At 40.6% G+C, this 20,041-nt stretch overlaps 1 protein-coding gene across 1 annotated transcript; it reads left to right on the forward strand.

Moving 5' to 3' along the window:
- Positions 1 to 4,433: 4,433 nt before the first annotated feature.
- Positions 4,434 to 19,372, forward strand: SPATA4 (spermatogenesis associated 4). The gene is made up of 6 exons (XM_027598877.2): positions 4,434 to 5,182; positions 7,441 to 7,570; positions 7,935 to 8,053; positions 8,161 to 8,381; positions 16,002 to 16,118; positions 19,186 to 19,372. Exons 1-6 carry the CDS (start codon positions 4,965 to 4,967, stop codon positions 19,227 to 19,229), a joined length of 849 nt encoding a protein of 282 aa, XP_027454678.1. The 5' UTR covers positions 4,434 to 4,964; the 3' UTR covers positions 19,230 to 19,372.
- The last annotated feature ends 669 nt before the right edge of the window (positions 19,373 to 20,041 follow it).

A 20,041-nucleotide genomic window follows, 5' to 3' on the forward strand; every position in this document is an offset into this window, starting at 1 on the left:
GATGGCAGGAAATTCATTCAGAAACTTCAGGTTAGTTTTTACCCCACCAACTGCTGTAGGACCTTCAACACATCACTTTAGCTCTGGAGGTCTCAGTTTTCTCACTTTTTAAATGATGGGTTTCTTCCCATTTTGAATAGTGTGTTCAAATTCAAGGAGTCTTTTTTTTTTTTTTTTTTAAGAAAACAGGATGGAGAAGAACACCAACTTTCTTTTTTTTAAAGATTTTATTTATTCATTCATGAGAGACAGAGGGATAGAGAGAGAGAGAGAGAAGCAGAGGGAGAAGCAGGCTCCCAAGGAGCAGGGAGCCCGATGCGGGACTCGATCCCAGGACCCCGGGATCATGACCTGAGCCGAAGGCAGACGCTTAACCATCTGAGCCACCCAGGCACCCTCAAGAGTCTTTTAATAAGTAACTTTTGAAATTCAAATGCATTTTTCAAAACGTGTTTGGTGTATAAGAGGCTTATGTTGTAGGTACAGATTTTATAAGCCACATATTCAAGTGGATAAAAGCCAACTTTATTGTCCTAGTAGAACTTCATTTTTATCTCAAGCTTCCCTTTCACCCAGCGAAATATGGCCACTTTAGATTGGTTCATTCAATTCAATGATTTCTCAGTCTCTTAGATGCATTTTTCAGATGAATTCAGTAAATGCAAGCCTCTTTCTTCCCACTCCATTTCTTTCTGGGGTGGCATCTGACTTCCCAAAGATTCGGTGAAATCCGCTATTCGGTGGGAGTGTGCATTGGCCACTGTCTGTCCTCTGGAAGACTCATGTGCATCAAGAGAGGGAGTGGCAGACAGTGATCAGGGGACAGATCACAAAAGGCCTTCATAAGGAGGCTCACAATAGCAAAGTCAAAAAATGGACTTGACTCTCCTCGAGCTCGTCTTGTCTCCTTGCCTTTGCAAATGTTGTTCCCTCTGCCTGGAACACTCCCTACTCCGTTCTGCTACCTTGTATTGCCCTATTCCCGCCATCCATTAGCTAAAAATTGACTCTTCACGTTCAGCTGCAGGTTTCCCTGTCTGAGGACGGTGTGTTTCTCGTTCAACAAAACATTTATATCAAAGCAAGCTCTCTGAAGTTTCTCCTGACAGGTGATAAGTCAAAAACAACTCCTGACTTTGATGGCTATTTGGCTTGTGCGGAAGTTGGGTGGATTTTACAGGGTGACTACGGAATACTGTAAACTTCATCAGGCAGTAACTCCAATTATAGCTACTTTTCCATTTGAAGTATCTTTCCTGGCATAAATCACCCCAGTCCCTAGCAACTGGTATGCTGTTACTGATCTGAAAGTACTTCTCTCCTCTATAATAATCTATGAGAACCACCGAGAGTAGTTTGCTTTAATTTAGCGGGACCAATGGTGCACATTCATGATCTTGCCTTAGGTCAAAGCACTTCTCTTGCTCTCTCCCACAAGATCAGCAGAGGTTTTTGGGTGTCTTAACACCCCACAGAACATCACACTGGTCGGCTCTGTTGATGATATCTTGCTAACTGGATCCGATGAACAGGAAATAGCAAGTTCCTTCGATGCCTCAGTCAGATGCAGGTCAGCTAGTGGTAGAGGGAAACATCCCTCCACCTATGAAGCAGGATATCATTCAGCAATCGGTCAGGAAGACAGAAGGAACTACACAAATTAAACAACAAGAATTTAATATAAGGAAAGGGTTAAACATGCTGACGAACTGAAAAACTAAAATGGGGCCATCATGATGTGGGAAGCAAAGGCAGAAGAAAAATTATTAAAGTTCCTTCCTACCTAGAGTCCTTGAAACAGGCAGAGTGACCTTCTTCTAGGTACTCAGCTGCCTCAGTGTTGACACTTTGCTAAGGCAAAAGGCAATCCTAGTCTGATCTCGCCACTCCAGGATCCTGTAAGTCTACTTTAACCTATAAAAATTCCTTTGGAAACTTCTTTCGTCTCTAAAGCCCCCACGATGCATGTTGGCAGTCATCCCCCAAGCATATGGCCCACCGATAGACATCTGAAGGATCTCATGACTCAGGTTTTATGAGACGGTAATAAATGACCTTTCCCCAACAATAGCTAGCCCCCTCGAGGTCCTGGAAAGCTTGCTTCCAAAATTCCTTAGAGACTTACACTCTCCCTAACCCCCTCCCATCTTGAAAGTACATAATGGGCCACTGCTCATGACCCCAGTGCCGCTCTTTCTGCCCACGGGTCCTGTCCCGGGCTTTAATAAAACCACCTTTTTGCACCAAAGACTTTGGCTGTCGGCTTCGAACCCTAATGTCTTTCCTACATCAATCAAATCAACAGGAATAGATGATTCAGGAAGTAATTGTCACTGCTAGAACAGATTTGAGAAGTTAGGGTTATAAGAGCCAGAACTTGGAGGGAAAGTGCTATAGAATGACTCTTTTCTTTTTTAAAGATTTTAACTATTTATTTGACAGAGAGAGAGACACAGCGAGAGAGGGAACACAAGCAGGGGGAGTGGGAGAGGGAGAAGCAGGCTTCCCGCAGAGCGGGGAGCCCGATGCGGGGCTCGCTGCGGGGCTCGCTGCGGGGCTCGCTGCGGGGCTCGATCCCAGGACCCTGGGATCACGACCTGAGCCTAAGGCAGACGCTTAACGACTGAGCCACCCAGGCGCCCCTATAGAATGACTCTTGAAGGGGAACAGTAATTACAGGGCTACTGCCAACTCTCCGGAGCTCAGAAGGGTGGTCCCAGAGTAAAATCCCAGACTCTTTAAGGAGGGTCACTTCTCAGTGCTTGCTAAACATCTGAGGGAGTATGATGAAATCTGCTCCAGGAGAGCTAAAAAAAAAAACAAAGTTGGAGACTGGAAACAGCTGTCACTGCCAGGTTAACTTTTGTTGCTGTGGTGACACTCCTGTGAAATGCAAGCAGAAGGGGAAACAGCAAATCCCTCTTCCCTTCCCCTCCCGGCCTCTCTCTAGCTCCCCCTATTGTCACAATTTTTAATAAAGCTTTTAGCGAAGGAGAAACCACACTGTAGCGTTCCAACAAGCTAAATAAAGAAGGGTGTGTTTGAAAGAGAGCTGTTAGCTGCTTAACAGCTGGCACATTTATTACAGGAAAGTTCTGACTCTTAGCAAGACTGTGCTCAGTTGAGCCCTAATCTACCTCCTTGGCTGTTACTACCTAAATCTTGGGTTAGAACTCATGCTAAAGCCTAAATACTTTCTCTAACCCTAAGGATTTGGTATTTCCCCAAACTCGTTAAAAAAAAAACTCTCAAATCACAGATTATATCCTCTGTGCTTTTGCTCAGAGTAGTCATTCTGTGTGGAACTGTTCCCATCCCCCTCATCCCACAGATTTCCCGACTGTCTTAGAAACAATAATTTACACTTACTCAGCACTTACTATTGCTGCACATTATTCTAGACTCTTTGCATATTTAACTTATTTAATCCTTAACACAACCCTCTGAGGTATACATTATTTATTTCCTCCTTTTGCAAATAAAAATAGCTATATAACTTGCCCAAAGTCATGTAACTAATAAAAAAGTAGACCCGGTCCTCCAAAACTCTGTCATAAGCAATTTAAAATACTGCCTTATAAGATCCAAATCAAAGGTCACCTCCTCTGAACGGACTGACTCCTAGAGTCCCTCAGGCCAAATTATTTGCTTCCTCCTTGATACTAATATATTTTTACCATGGCAGAGCTTTTCAGTGTACATGATCTTTTTACTGATATTTATATCTCTGTACCTTCTATAAATAATCTAGTCCACAGCTGTCTAATAGAACCTCCTGCAATGACAGGGTTCTGTCTGTGCTTTAGTAGCCACTAGCCACACGTAGCTATTAAACCGTTGAAGTGTAGCCAGTGTTACTCATTTTATTTTATTTAAATTTTTATCTAAATAGCCACGGGTGGCTAGTGGCTGCAGCGAGGATCCAGTGCATAACATAGCACAGAACCGTTCCTCAAAAAAAATTCACTGAACGAATGAATCCTTCGTGAAAAACCTCATTGGGAAAAAAGAAAACACTTTCTTAGCTTCATTTTTTTTTCTTTCAAGCCATATACAGATTCATAGATTCATATTGGTTTACTTCATTAATAAACGTGTATTTGAGTAAACATTCAATGAAATATTATATAGCTCCACTATCAAGATCTAGTCCATATTTTATCTGCATAATAATACATATCTATATGCCACATTAAGTGACTGTATTTTTTGCAAAAGTTTTTAAAGGATTTTAGTCAATTTGTGTGTAAATATTTAATTTATAACTGTCGATGCTGGCTCAGCAATCATTTTTCTTCTCTGCATTGTTTACCGATAAATCCCAAATGACTAGGTCAGCGCCTGAAGGAATGAATCATATATACGAGGGCATCTTTGTGAAATGTGAAAACTTACAAATTATTTTCGAATGTTATGTAATTTTTATGAACACTTAATGTAATAACTGAGGAAACATGTTAAATCTGTAGACGTTAGACATCTATTCCTTTTAATTTCGAAAATTTTTTCTTTGGCGTTTTGGAGCAAATACCCTATCATTTCCAATTTATAAACAAAAACTGACGTTGTCTTCTGGAGGCTTCTCACATCCTCCTCAAAATGCTTGACTGACAATAGGCCTTGGGCTGGGCTGAAACCGCAATACTTAAAATGTAAATGTACAAGGACAAGGGGTTTGGAAGGAAGTTCTAAATTGGTTAGAAGTGAGGCTAACGACAACTAAGATTGAAAGCGTCCACCCAGTGAGGCCAGGGATCGTGTGCCCCAATCCCAGCGTCAGCTCCCCAAACCGGGAGATCCGCGAGGCCCGCCGCCTACCCGGCTGAAGCCCCGCCCGCCCACAGGCCCCGCCCAGCCGCACCGAGGCTCCGCCCCGCCCAGGCGGTTCCTCCGGCCTCACTGAGGCTCCGCCCCCACAGGCCCCGCCCCGCCGCGAATGCTGCCATAGAAACCCAGAAAGGGACATGGCTGCCGCCGGCCTGAGAGAAAAGTTTTGGATACTGCCGGCGGCTGCCCTACCCTCGTCACCGTCATTTTCACCACAGGCGGCAGCTCCCATCCGAGGGAAGCCTAAGAAATGGCTGGTCTATCCGCATCCACCGAAGAGCTCCCGCCTGTCTCGGTCGGTTCTGCGCTGGCTCCAGGGCCTGGATCTCACCTTCTTCCCCAGGAACGTCAACAGGTGCAGGAGCGAGCCGCCGAGACGGGCGCCTGGGCCTGAGCATCCCGGGGGCCCACGGACGACCCGGTTGCCCCGCCTGCCCCGCCACGGTGCAGGGGCCGCCCCACTCAGCTAGCCGGCTCCGCCCAGTCTGGGTTTCGGCGCCGGACCCCTGCCCGCTCAGCGCGCGCGCGCGCGCACACCACACACACCACACACACCACACACTCCACACACACACACACACACACACTACACACACCACACACACCACACCACACCACACACACACACACACATACCACACACACACACACACCACACACACCACACCACACACACCACACCACGCACATACCACACACACACACACCACACCACACACATACCACACACACATACCACACACACACACACACACACACCACACACCACACCACACACACCACACCACACATACCACACACACCACACATACCACACCTACACACACACCACACCACACACATACCACACACACATACCACACACACACACACACACACACCACACACACCACACACACACACACACACACACACACACCACACACACATACCACACACACACACACACCACACACACACCACACACACACACACCACACACACACACACCACACACACACACCACACCACACACACCACACACACACACATACACACACCACACACACCACACACACACACACACATACCACACACACACCACACACACACCACACACACACCACACACCACACACACACACACACACATACCACACACACACACACCACACCACACACATACCACACACACATACCACACACACACACACCACACACACCACACCACACACACCACACCACACACATACCACACACACACACACACCACACCACACACATACCACACACACATACCACACACACACACACACAACCACACACCACACCACACACACCACACCACACATACCGCACACACCACACACACACACACCACACATACACCACACCACACCACACACATACCACACACACATACCACACACACACACACACCACACACACACACCACACACACACACCACACACACACACACACACACACACACCACACACACACACACACACCACACACACACACACACACACACCACACACACACACACCACACCACACACATACCACACACACCACACACACACACCACACACACATACCACACACACCACACACACCACACACACATACCACACACACACCACACACACACCACACACACACCACACACCACACACACACACACACACCACACACACACCACACACACACACACCACATACACCACACACACACCACACCACACACATACCACACACACATACCACACACACCACACACACCACACACACACACCACACACACATACCACACACACACACACACCACACACACCACACACACCACACACACACACCACACACCACACACTCCACACACACACCACACACTCCACACACACACCACACACACACCACACACACACGCACCACACACCACACACACACACACACACACACACCTTCCCCTCTGAGGGAGCGGGCCTGCAAAATACACGAGGAAGTTTTCGTATATTTATCCATTCAATCAATCATTACATTTTAGACTTAAGCTAATATAGAATGCCCCGGTGACTACAAAAACATTTGAACAGTGAAGCCTCTTTCTTTAGAAACACTGGACATCAATTAATAGCCATGGGGATCAGTCAGCCCTCCGGGTGGCATCTATTGAAAAAAGTTGCTGCCTAACTGCAGCCACCCTGAACCTAACGGGCAGTTAATATCTGCTCTGGGGATGCGAACTAACTTCCATAAATATGAAGACGATGACACTTTTTGCAGTCAAGGACTCTGGTTTACTAATTTCAATATTTTTTTGATGAAGACAGGCCCGAAATTTTCAATGTGCATAGGAATCAGCTAGGGATCTTGTTAAAATGCAGAGTCAATACGAATTAATAGTTTGGGTTCATAAAAAGAACACCAAAGCCTTTGGTGTGTATCTAATCTTACCAAAATTCTATTCCATAGCAAATCTTCCTCAAAGCAATGATCCAACAAAACTAATTTTATAAGTTATTTGCTGTCAGTATGGAATATTCAGTCGGTGTTAATTGATTATAAAATATTACCAACTGTAAAAGTAACTACATTTTATTTCATTTCCTTAATGCTATCTATGTGTGGATCAGGGATTTTTCAAATGGTTTCCTGATTGCAGAAATATTCACTATATATTACCCCTGGGACCTTAAATTGTCATCCTTTGAAAATGGAACTTCTTTGAAAGTCAAGTTGGATAACTGGGCACAGTTGGAGCAGGTAAATTAGCAGTCATTGACACTTTGTTAAGAATTTTGTGTTTTTAAAGGTGCACTCCTGACCTCTTGGATATCTACACATATGTGTGTGTGGCTACTGAGTTGGCAGCTCATTTCCCTGTATTGAAAAGAATGTTGTTAAAGCTTGTCATGAGTCACTTATGAAACTGAGCATACTGATTTCAAATTGAAGTGGGACAGAATAATTGGTTTCCTTGCTGAAGAATAATATCTTTTAATAATTACCACGTTAAACACAAAAAAAATTAGTTGAGAAACAAAAGGGGGATTAAAGAGAATTCCTAGTAATTGGAGATTTATATAGAACTTCTTATAATGAAAATTCTTTCTTTCTACTATTAAAGTTCCTGGCAAGAAAAAAAATTAAATTACCTAAAGAGCTAATCCATGGAACAATTCATTGCAAAGCTGGAGTACCTGAAATCCTGATCCAAGAGGTTTATACCTTGTTAACACATCGAGAGTAAGTCATTCGGAATTTTTCTAGCACTACAATTTAACATGAAAATTTGATATCAGTCTCATTACTAAAAGGTGGCTTGTGAACACTATTTTATTTTTTATTTCCAGAATTAAAAGTATCCAGGACGACCTCGTGAATTTTACAGACTATAGTTACCAGATGCGTTTGCCCCTAGTTCCTCGGTCTACAGCTTCAAAGTCGATTAAAGATAACATCAGGTTATCAGAAATAATAAGCAATCCCAACATGCTCAGCAATGAACTTAAAGTAGAGTTCCTCTTACTTCTACAAATGTTGCAAAGAAAATTAAGCAGAAAACTGAATCCAAGTAAGTTTTCCTTGGAAATAGTCAATTGAGTTCTTCCCAACTTAATGAGGCTACACTTGAGTACAAATGAAAGAAAAGCTGGCCATTGTCTGTCTCATTTCTGCTTTTTCTGTCCCAGGCTTAAAGGGAAAATAGTTCTCTTATGCTAGCAGTGGAACGATTTATTATCATTGGAGTGGTTTATGTAAAAATTTTTCTAATGCAAACATAGCTTAACTGAGTGTATTAATACTTTTAAGAACAACGTTAGTGAAAGTGTTCACATAAAATTTTGTGGGAAATAAGAGGTTCACATATCATCTCAAGTTACTAAAGAGGATGGGAATATTTAAGACTTCATCAGGATATAAGTACTTTAGGAAAAGCCTGGACTACCGTGATTCATTCCAGATGCTTTCTAGCGTATGGTCAGTGTTACCCTTTTCTGTAGTAGCTTCTGTATGTAGATTGGGTAAGGTAAGGCAGATTGGGGCAACCCAAGGCAACTTTCCAGAGATACCGCTGAAATAAGTCTCAAAGCATCCAAAGCATTTGCCATCAGAGTCCCAACAGTTGGCAAGTTAGTGAACTTTCTCTCTCTTTTTTTGTTGTTTTTGTTTTTGCTTTTGCTTTTCTAACACCACTCGTGTCCTGGAATTTTGTAGTCCTTGATTCCAGACACTTAGTGACTTTATCGTGGCGGTGGCACCCAAATCATTAATGAATAAGGCAGCTGTAGTCATTAGGATTTTGCTCTTTTGAACCCCAGTTTTCTGAAGAGCCATTTTCTCTCTAGTCCCTGGAAGGAAACAAGAGCAGTAACTGTCACTTCCCCCTAACTCTGAGTTGAATATCTTGGATTTCGTCCTCTGTTACTCTGTTCATCTGCCATTGCCTATCAGTTTTTTGTTTCTCTTCCTTGATTTGCTCTCCTTTCTGGTTCCACTCATGAGTTTGTGAGTAGAGAAAGAATTGAGTTTATTAATCCTGTTGTGCAATTGTGTATTCAAATTCTTTTGTATGTTTTTAAACATTAAAATTTTGCTGTGATTTTTGTCATACATGCATGCATATAATGTGCATGTACGATTTAAAGAAGACAATGAATAAATATTTCTGAATCCCTTTATGGTCTAGGAAGTGGCACATTACCAATACCTTTACATTCTGCTGGTGTCCTTCTTACTGCATTCTCCATAGTTCCCTCTGAGAGTCACCACTGTCCTGCTGCCTTTGTTTGTAATGATGTAAAAAAAAAAATAGTTCATGCATACAATTTATGTTCTTCTTAATTTCATTCATATGTATTTCTTAATTTAGATTTTATCCACCTTTGTAGTAGGCAGAATGGGGCCCCCATGTTGTTCACGCCCCCATCCCTGGAACCTGTGAATATGTGGCATTACATGGCAAGAGAGGCTTTGCAGAAGTTGCACACCTTGACCTAGGGAGTTAATGCTGGGTTATCCAGGTGGGTCCAGTCTAATCACCTGGGCACTTAAAAGCAGAGATCTTTCTCCAAGTGGAATCAGAGCAATGCAGCAGAAGCAGAAGTAGGAATGGTCTGAAGTGTGAGAGGGCCTCAGCCTTCCATTGCTGCAGGGGCCACTTGGAGAACACAAGAAGGTAGGGGGCATGGCCCCAAAGGGCAAAGAACAACCCTCGGAGACAGCCAGCAACCACAGAGACTTTGGACCTAGAAAGGCAAGGAACCAAAGTCTGCCAAAAACCTGAATGAGCATGGGAGAGGATTCATCCCCAGGGCTTTCAGAAGGAATGCTGCCTTGCCAACACCTTGATTTCAGCCCAGTGAGACTCTAAAAAGAAGCCCTCAGACTTCTGTACTGGGAAAATAAAATGGCTGTTGTTCATAAGTCACCAAATTTATGATAATTTGTTATGGCAGAAATGAAAAACAAATACAAACTTCATGGTTAACACTATTGGCATCTTGGGGTTATAAAAAAATTCTATATTTAAATTTACTGAAGTTTAGCCTTTCATTTTTATTTATTTTTTAACTTTTAATTCCAGTAGAGTTAGCATACAGTGTTATATTAGTTTCAGGTGTACAGTATAGTCATTCAACACTTCCATACGTCACCCGGTGCTCATCACAACAAGTACACACCTTCGTCCCCATCACCCATCCCCCCCCCACCCATGCACCCCCCCTCTGGTAACCTTCAGTTTGTTCTCTAGAGTTAAGAGTCTGTTTCTTGGTTTGCTGCTTTTGTTTTCCTTTGCTCATTTGTTTTGTTTCTTAAATTCCACATATGAGCAAAATCATATGGTATTTGTCTTTCTCTGATTTATTTCCCTTAGCATTGTACTCTCTAGCCCCATCCATGTTGTTGCAAGTGGCAAGATTTCATTCTTTTTTATGGCTGAGTAAAATTCCACACCACATCTTCTTTATTCATTTATTGATGGACACTTGGGCTCCTTCCATAGTTTAGCTAGAGTGAATAATGCTGCAATAAACATAGGGGTACATTAATTCCCTTGAATTAGTGTTTTTGTATTCTTTGGGTAAATACCCAATAGCATGATTACTGGATTATAGTAATCATGGTACTTCTGTTTTTAAGGAAACTCCATACTGTTTTCCACAGTGGCTGCACCAGTTTGCATTCCCACCAGCAGTGCATGAGGGTGCCTTTTTCTCCATATGCTCATCAACACTTGTTGTTTCTTGTGTTGTTGATTTTAACCATCCTGACAGGTGTGAGGTGATAGCTCATTATAGTTTTGATTTGCATTTCCCTAATGATGAGTGACATTGAGCATCTTTTCATGTCTGTTGGCCATCTGGATGTCTTCTTTGGAGAAATGTCTGTTTATGTCTTCTTCCTATTTTTAAATTGGATTATTTGGTTTTTTAGGTGTTGAGTTGTATAAGCTCTTTATATTTTTTGGATACTAACCTTTTATCAGGTAGGCCATTTGCAAATATCTTCTCCCATTCCATGAGTTGCCTTATACTTTTGTTGATTGTTTCCTTCACTGTGCAAAAGCTTTTTATTTTGATGTAGTCCCAATAGTTTATTTTGTTTTTATTTCCCTTGCCTCAGGAGACATATATAGAAAAACGTTATGTTAGCCTTTCACTTTTAAAATTTTTTCAACTTTATTGAGTTATAATTGACAAATAGAAATAATATATATTTAAGGTATACAACTTGATGTTTTAATGTACATATACATTGTATAATGATCACTGCAATCAAACATATCCAACTCCTCACATGATTGCCATTTTCTTTGTTTCTTTCTTTCCTTCTTTTTTTTTTTCCTTGTTTGCTTGGTGTGGTGAGTATGCTTAAGATCAATCCTCTTAGCATCAAGTTTCAAGTACATGATACGCTATTAACTATAGTCACCATGCTATGTACTAGACCTGCAGAATTTATCCATCTTGCATACCTATGATCAGCATCTCCCCATGTCCCCTTCCCCCAATCCCTGGACATTACCATTCTACTCTCTACTTCTATGACTCTATTTTAGAGTCCACCTAGAAGTGAAATCATGCAGTATTATTTTTCCACATCTGGCTTATTTCACTTAGCATAAAGGTTGATTAATATTCCATTAATATTCCATTGTGTGTATGTGTATACACATACATATCACATTTTCTTTATACATTCATGCATTTTCATATCTTCAGTGATTGTGAATAATGCTGCAATGAACATGGAGGTGCACCTCTCTGAGGTGCAATGAACATGCATACCTCTCTGAAATACTGATTTCATTTCCTTTGGATATATACCCAGAAGTGGTATTGTTGGATCATATGGTAGTTCTATTTTTAATTTTGGGTCTCCATGCTGTTTTCCATAATGGCTGTACCAATTTACATTCCACCAACAGTGTAGAAGGGTTCTCTTTTCTTCCACATTCTCACCAGCACTTTTTATACTTTGTCTTTTTTGATAATAGCGATTCTAACAGCTATATGATGATATATTTTTGTGGTTTTGATTGCATTTCCCTGATTCCTGATCATGATTAGTGATGTTGAGTGCCTATTTATATACCTGTTGGCCATTTGTATATCTTATTTTTTTAAGATTTTTTTCTTTAAAATTTTTTATTGTTATGTTAATCACAATACATCATTAGTTTTTGATGTAGTGATCCATGATTCATTGTTTGTGCATAACACCCAGTGCTCCACGCAGAACGTGCTGTCTTTAATACCCATCACCAGGCTAACCCATCCCCCCACCCCCCTCCCCTCTAGAACCCTCAGTTTGTTTTTCAGAGTCCATCATCTCTCATGGTTCGTCTCCCCCTCCGATTTACTCCCCTTCATTCTTCCCCTCCTGCTATCTTCTTCTTCTTTTTTTTTTCTTAACATATATTACATTATTTGTTTCAGAGGTACAGATCTGTGATTCAACAGTCTTGCACAATTCACAGCACTCACCATAGCACATACCCTCCCCACTATCACCCAGCCACCCCATCCCTCCCACCCCCCCACCACTCCAGCAACCCTCAGTTTATTTCCTGAGATTAAGAATTCCTCATATCAGTGAGGTCATATGATACATGTCTTTCTCTGATTGACTTATTTCACTCAGCATAACACCCTCCAGTTCCATCCACGTCGTTGCAAATGGCAAGATCTCATTCCTTTTGATGGCTGCATAATATTACATTGTGTATATATACCACATCTTCTTTATCCATTCACCTGTCGATGGACATCTTGGCTCTTTCCACAGTTTGGCTATTGTGGACATTGCTGCTATAAACATTGGGGTGCACGTATGCCTTCAGATCCCTACATTTGTATCTTTGTGGTAAATACCCAGTAGTGCAATTGCTGGATCGTATGGTAGCTCTATTTTCAACTGTTTGAGGAACCTCCATACTGTTTTCCAGAGTGGTTGCACCAGCTTGCATTTTTAAGTAATATCTACATCCAACATGGGGCTCAAACTCACAAGCCCAAGATCAAGAGTCACACACTCCATCAACCAAGCCAGGCAGGTGCTCCTGTATTCCTATATTTCTTATTTTGAGAAATGTCTACTCTGGTCCTTTGCCCAGTTTTTAGTTGGGTTATCTGTTTTGTTTGCTATTGAATTGTATGAGTTCCTTATATGTTTTGAATATGACTCCTTTACACATTGTGAATTATAAAACATTGATGAAGGAAATAAAAGAAGACAGATAAATGGAAAGACATCCTATGTTCATGAATTAGAAGAATTAATATTGTTAAAATGTCTATACTACCCAATTGATCTATAGATTCAATGCAAGCTTGCAAAATTTCAATGGTAGTTTTTATAGAAATAGAAAAAACCATCCTGAATTCATATGGAACCACAAAAGAACCCGAAAAGCCAAAGCAATCCTGAGAAAGAAGAACAAAGCTGGAGACATCACACTTCCTGATTTCAAGCTAAATACAAAGCTATAGTAATTAAAATAGTAAGGTACTGGCATGAAAACAGACATATAGACCAATGAAACAGAATTGCAAGTCCAAAAATAAATCCATGCATTTACAGACACTTGATCTTCAATAAGGATGCCAAGAATACACAATGGGGAAAAGATAGTCTCCTCAATAAATCATGTTGAGAAAATTGGATATTCACTTGCAGAAGAATGAGTTTGGACCCTTCTCTCACAACCAAACATAAGACCAGAATAGGTCTTATGTTTAATAAACCATAAAACTACTAGAAGAGGGCATAGGAAAAAAGTTTCTTGACATTGGCATTGGCAGTGATTTTTTGGAAATGACATCAAAAGTGCAGGCAACAAAAGCAAAAACAAACGTGCGATTTTATCAAACTAAAAGGCTTCCACATAAAAAAGGAAACAAGAGTGGAAAGGTAACCTATAAAATGGGAGAAAAAAAAAGGTTTGCAAAGCATAGATCTGGTAAGGGGTTAGTCTCAAAATTTTTAAGATCTTAATTCGTCTGCAACTGAAATGGAGAACCAACTGTCTCAGACCATTTCCTGAACAAAATTTATTCTTTTCTCACTGATTTGTAATACCCTCCTGTCTCAAACGTTTCCAGTTTCTTTATGTATATGGGTCTGTTTCCCAGCTTTAGCTGATTTTGTCTACCTGTGTGCAACCTCAACACCCACACTGTCTTAGTTACTAGTGCGTTATAGTAAGTGCTGATACTTGGTCCTGCACTTCTTAGAAATATCCTGTTGCATGGACCTTTGTTATTTCATTCACTGTGATTTTAATTGTTATGAATTCAGTAGTACTGCCTCCTATTATATTTGCATTCACATCTATCATATTATTTTGTGGCTTTTCTTTCTGTTTCTTGTTTTTATCTCACCTATATTTCTTTTGGATTGAATCTTTTTTAAAGTCTTCCCCCCCCACCCCTACTAATTTGGAAAATTTAAAATTTCTACTCTTTCTAGTGCTACCCTAGAAATTTTAACATGTATATGTATCCTAATGTAAAATTAATATCTTTACTTTCTTTCTCCAACTATAAGGACCCTAAAACACTATGACAATGACAACTCCTGCCCAGCCCCCTACCACATTTCAGCATTTTAGTTCTGTCAAGTTATTTTAATACCACAGATCAGATACAATTATTTTTTATACCTAACATTTGCTTACATTTAGTTGATCTCACCATTTCTGCTTCTCATTGGCTCTAGTTGGGATTTCTAGAACAAAACACAACTATTCTATTTAATCTTCTATTTAAAAGTCCATCTTGGTGCAAAGCTAAACCTCTATCTCTCTTGTCTTCCTTTGACCACAATTTCTCTTTAGCCATGGATCACCTCAACCCTTCAAATTCCTGAACAGTATTCAATTCTTACCAGTCTTGATTTTTGAGACTGTTGATTGTAAGCTCACCAAAGTAATTAACTGTGATAATTATAGTTTTGAGAATGTTATTGTCCAGAGCTGTATATAGCATTAACAAGGTCTGATTGAGAAGTAGAAATTACCTTAGACTCTTCTTTAAGTCTCAGTGAAGGCTGAGAGCTGCAGAGGAGGGGTAAGTGATCTTTAGAAGCACAGGGAAATTAATGCCCAAGAGTGATTGTTTATAGATTTAATGAGAAATATGGGAAATGTGGAAGTAATTTTAAGTCACTATTTTTGTAGTATAAACATGTTTGAAAAATGAAATAAATCCTGTATGATTTATATGAAATATAAAAAAACCCCACATGAAATACAAAAAAATCATCTAACCTTTTATGACAGAAGTCAATACAGTGTTTTCTTTTTAGGGTACTGTATGGGAGAGATAGGCGGGGGATTTGGGGATTCTAATACACCCCAGGTGTATTCATTCCAAAGATTCATCGGCCTGTAAACACACAATTTGTTCACTTTTCTGTATACATATTACTATTAAATAAGAACTTATTAAAAAACTAATAGGAACATAAAGATGTTGTCTTTAAAGTGACTTTTTAAAGGAACTATTTTGTACATCAGAGGTGTGAACAATGTGGGGAGAGGGTTAATAACCTCCCATCCACACCACTCTTAGGAATATGATTAAAGAAACGTCTAAAGAATTTGCCTACTTTGTAAATTGTGGTGTCTTATTTTGGCAATGGCCATAGTGAATTTCTAACGAAGAATTTCTGTACTCATATTTTCTAGAATGGTTTGAGGTCAAACCAACAGTCGGAGAACTTACTCTCGATCGTCTTCCTCCCAAAGTCTCTGGGTGCAAATACGATGCCATGATTTCAAGGGCAGTCCTCGCTCCTGCTTTACGTGAGTTTTTGTTATTATTATTAACTTTTTACCTGTTAAATGAGTGTTTCTACTTCATTCCTTTAAATTTAAAAAAAAAATAGCTAAAACATCAGTCTAGGCCTTTAGTCTACAACTGTGCATTAGGTTGGTAGGCTGGTATGTTTGGGTAGACTGAGGGGCCTGCGGTCTGCAAGTACCAGTTGTGTCCAGAGACTCCCGAGCCAGCCTCCCCTCTCCCCCACCACGAAAGGGACAATTTCTGATTTTTCTTGAAGGAGAGGAGTCTGAAACAGGGACGGCTCATCAGTAGAGCTCAAAACTCAGTTCTCTAGCAGGGATGATGAATCCGTCCCAAGGCAGCGATGGATACTTGCCTGCCTACATTTCCCAGTTGGTTGTACCACAAGAAACCACTTGTCTAAATCCTGGTTGTTCAGAAAGCATGTACAGCATCGCAAACTACACCCCACAAGCCAAAGTCAGTCTCCTGCCTGTTTTTACATAGCCTGCAAGTTAAGGATGGCTTTCACATTCTTATGTGGTTGAAAAAATATATCGAAAGAAAGATATTTCCTGACATATGAACATTATATGAAATTCAAATTTCCATGTCCGTAAATAAAGTCGTATTGGAACCTGGCCACGCCTGTTCTTCATGCCTTGTCTGTGGCGACTTTTGCCCAACAGCAGGGCTGAGTCATGGCCAGTCGTTGCCCACAAAGTGGGGTTCTAGATTTAGCGAATACAAACAGACATAGCCAATACAACTAATTCTTTTGTGGACATGTTGAGGACATGCTTTTATTAAAAATTATTGTTTATCTGAAATTCGAATTTAACTGAGTGTCCGTATTTTATCTGACAAACCTATCACAAAGCCTAAAGTATTGACTGTCAGGCCTTTGATGGAAAATATTTGGGGACCTCTGCTGCAGGGCATGTTTTCTTACCTGTTAAGGGTTTTCATGGGAGAAAAAGAGGTCTTTGTTTACATAAGGTCTGGAAAAGCGATGTCAACAGATTCCTTCATTTAAACTTAGGATTTCACAGAGCCTTTTATATGCTAATATGCATTGTAAATATGAAAGAGCAGAGGTACAGAATCAAGTGTTTTCCAAGCTCTATTTGATCACACATCACTATCATTGAGTTTTGTTTTGCTAATGGCCTGCTGGAACTACTGTTTCTCAGAGCGCACTTCTCAGTATCTAGACATTAGGCCCGTCCATGAAAACCTCTTTAACTCATCACATGCCGGAGGCATGGGACTCTGCAACGACAGAACCCAACATAAGTAACGATGTTTCTATGGGAAAAAAAATGCATCCGTAGTTTCACCTTCAGGTTCTGGGCCTACATCCTCTCCTTCAACCTGCCTCAACCTCCTTCCCATGGTGACGGCTGCAGTGAAAACTCCAGCAGGCTGGGAGCCACGGGAGGGCTGAGGTCGAGTCAGCGGGAAGCCTTCCCTGGGGCTCTTTTGATTCACTTGCTTGCCTCTTTACCCTTCCGGCTACTTGGACCTGACTCAGGCCAGGAAAGCACATGGCCACTTGCTTTGGGACTTGTAATGAAAAGGCAGAAGGACGAATGAGTCGCAGCAGGGCGTCCTTCCAGTGTGAGAAACAGATGCAAAGTGTCCGTATTTGAGAAAATGATGCCTACCGGTACTTGAATTGCTAAAGAGCATTCCTCATTTCTGTTCTCTTTTCAGAAAAATTTCAAGGTCACACACAGGCGTTTTTAGAAAAATAATGCTATCATTTCAGATCAGAACACCCAAGTAGAGTGGATTCTTGCTTTTACAATTTTAATCATGTATGAGCAGCTATAAATAACTTCTCCCCCATTTTATTCTCTCAATGCTCTCTGTTATGAGTCCCTCTCACTTCGGTGGTCTTTTTCTATCCTTTTAAAAGTGGATGATGGGCTATGGAGGTTTTCAGGGCAGATCAGGAAAGGAAGAAACATGCTTTTATCTTTTTACGTCTCTCAATCCTGTTCCAGATACTTGGATTCTCTTAATCTAGACAGAATGGAAAGTAATGAATGAATGGAGCGGACTTTGGTTAATTACATGGGAGAGAGCTGTTTTGCTAAATTTTATTTTCTCCCAAAATTTGTTCAAGGGATTCCATTTCAATCATTTTTTTTTTTATTTAAATTCAATTAGCCAGCATATAGTACATCATTAGCTTTTGGTATAGTGTTCAATGATTCATCAGTTGCATGTAACACCCAGTGCTCTTCACAACACGTGCCCTCCTTATTGCCCATCACCCAGTTACCCCATCCCCCCCACGCTCCTCCGTTTTCAGTTGTTTCTAATAAAAGAGTAGAGTGATAAGTTCAAGTCAGCTAACATAATTTGAAAGTTAATGGAAGGAGAAACAGAGCTAGACCACTGGAACTGGGCCCTACTTTACCATCTAAGATTGCACTGCACATAACACTGAAACCACAAGGCCATTCATCTGGGAAAAGCTTCTAATTATCTGATAAGGTGGTGAAAATTAATTGTTAGATAGGTCATTACCTTTGTTTTTGTTTTTTTCTTTAACACTTAAATTCCTCCATTTGTTTACCTAAACCTAGCATCCAGCAAACTACTGGGCCAGGGGAAAACAGATTTCTTAGCTGTCACTGGCTCCTCACATTGGAACTGAGTAACCTGAAGAGTCTGGGCAGCTTGGAGGCTTCAGTGCAGAGCTCCAGAAACTCAACTATGAATTCTGTGTATGTGCCAAATCTCAGCACTGTGAAAACCATGGCACTGTTGCCTCAGCTGCTTTCTGAAGCAACATCTAAAAATAACTGAGTCATATTCAGTATCAGATACACCAAAATCAGCCCTGGATATTTTAGGCACTGCTAATGACTTTTGGAAGTGGGTGACATTCGGATTTTTTATTTACAGCTACTATAACGCATGCTTTAAATATTCTGTTTACCAGGCATTTGGATGAACCTGTGCTCAGCCTGCTGCCCATCATTCTGCATGTTTCATGTATTAGAAACATTGGTTGTTGTGCAAATATCTAATAACCACAAACTGATTTTAATGTTGTTTATTTAAATATTCCAGGAAATACAGGTACTGGTGGCAATCCACTTAAGAAACTTATGTGAAGCAAGCTGGAAAACATTCTTTTGAATCTGCTAGGAAATCTATCAGAAACAAGGAAAAGTAAGCTTGAAAAGCACCCGTCTAATGGCCTCGAAGAAGTGATGCCCCATCTACTAAGCGGATAGAATTACCTAGTCTTGGATATATAAGTAAATTAAAGTGGTGTCTCATCCATAATTGGGCTGAAGAACATGCTTTTTCAATTCAACAACCATTTATTAAACACCTGTGCCAGTTACTGTTAAAAATACAAAATCAAATAACACAGAAAGAGCAAGAATCATTTAAAGGTACAGTTAAACATAACTCACCATGACAAGTCAAAGTTATTTCTCATAAATTCTGTAGGAATGGTGAATCTACATTTTTGTAATACATTTTCCTCATTAGAAATGAAAAGAGCTACTACTTTGCCTGATATATATTCACACATCACATGCGTTCATAAAAATATTTATTCCGAATGATTTTTAATTATACATTGGCCCACAGAGAACCTTGTCCACCCCCATAAATAGCCTGACTTGAAACATTTTTAAAAAAATAGGTGTCCCTCCTGTTGATAGAGTTGTGGGAAAGGAAAATTGTGCTTCACTTGGAATTTGGTTCTGGGGTTTAGCAAGCCATTTAGTTCAATTAAACATTTTCTATTGGTTGCTTCCACTCCCCATAATTTCACTGGAGGGAAACCAAAGCAAGCTGATATCTTGAAAGATTAATTATCTTTCATGCATTCTTATAATTTTACATTCACATTTGGAAATTTTTCTTCAACTGGAATTTTTCATGTCTTTATGCTCTCTCATTAACAGTC

This window comes from Zalophus californianus, chromosome 2, assembly GCF_009762305.2.
Source record: "Zalophus californianus isolate mZalCal1 chromosome 2, mZalCal1.pri.v2, whole genome shotgun sequence".
Classification (NCBI taxonomy): Eukaryota; Metazoa; Chordata; class Mammalia; order Carnivora; family Otariidae; genus Zalophus; species Zalophus californianus.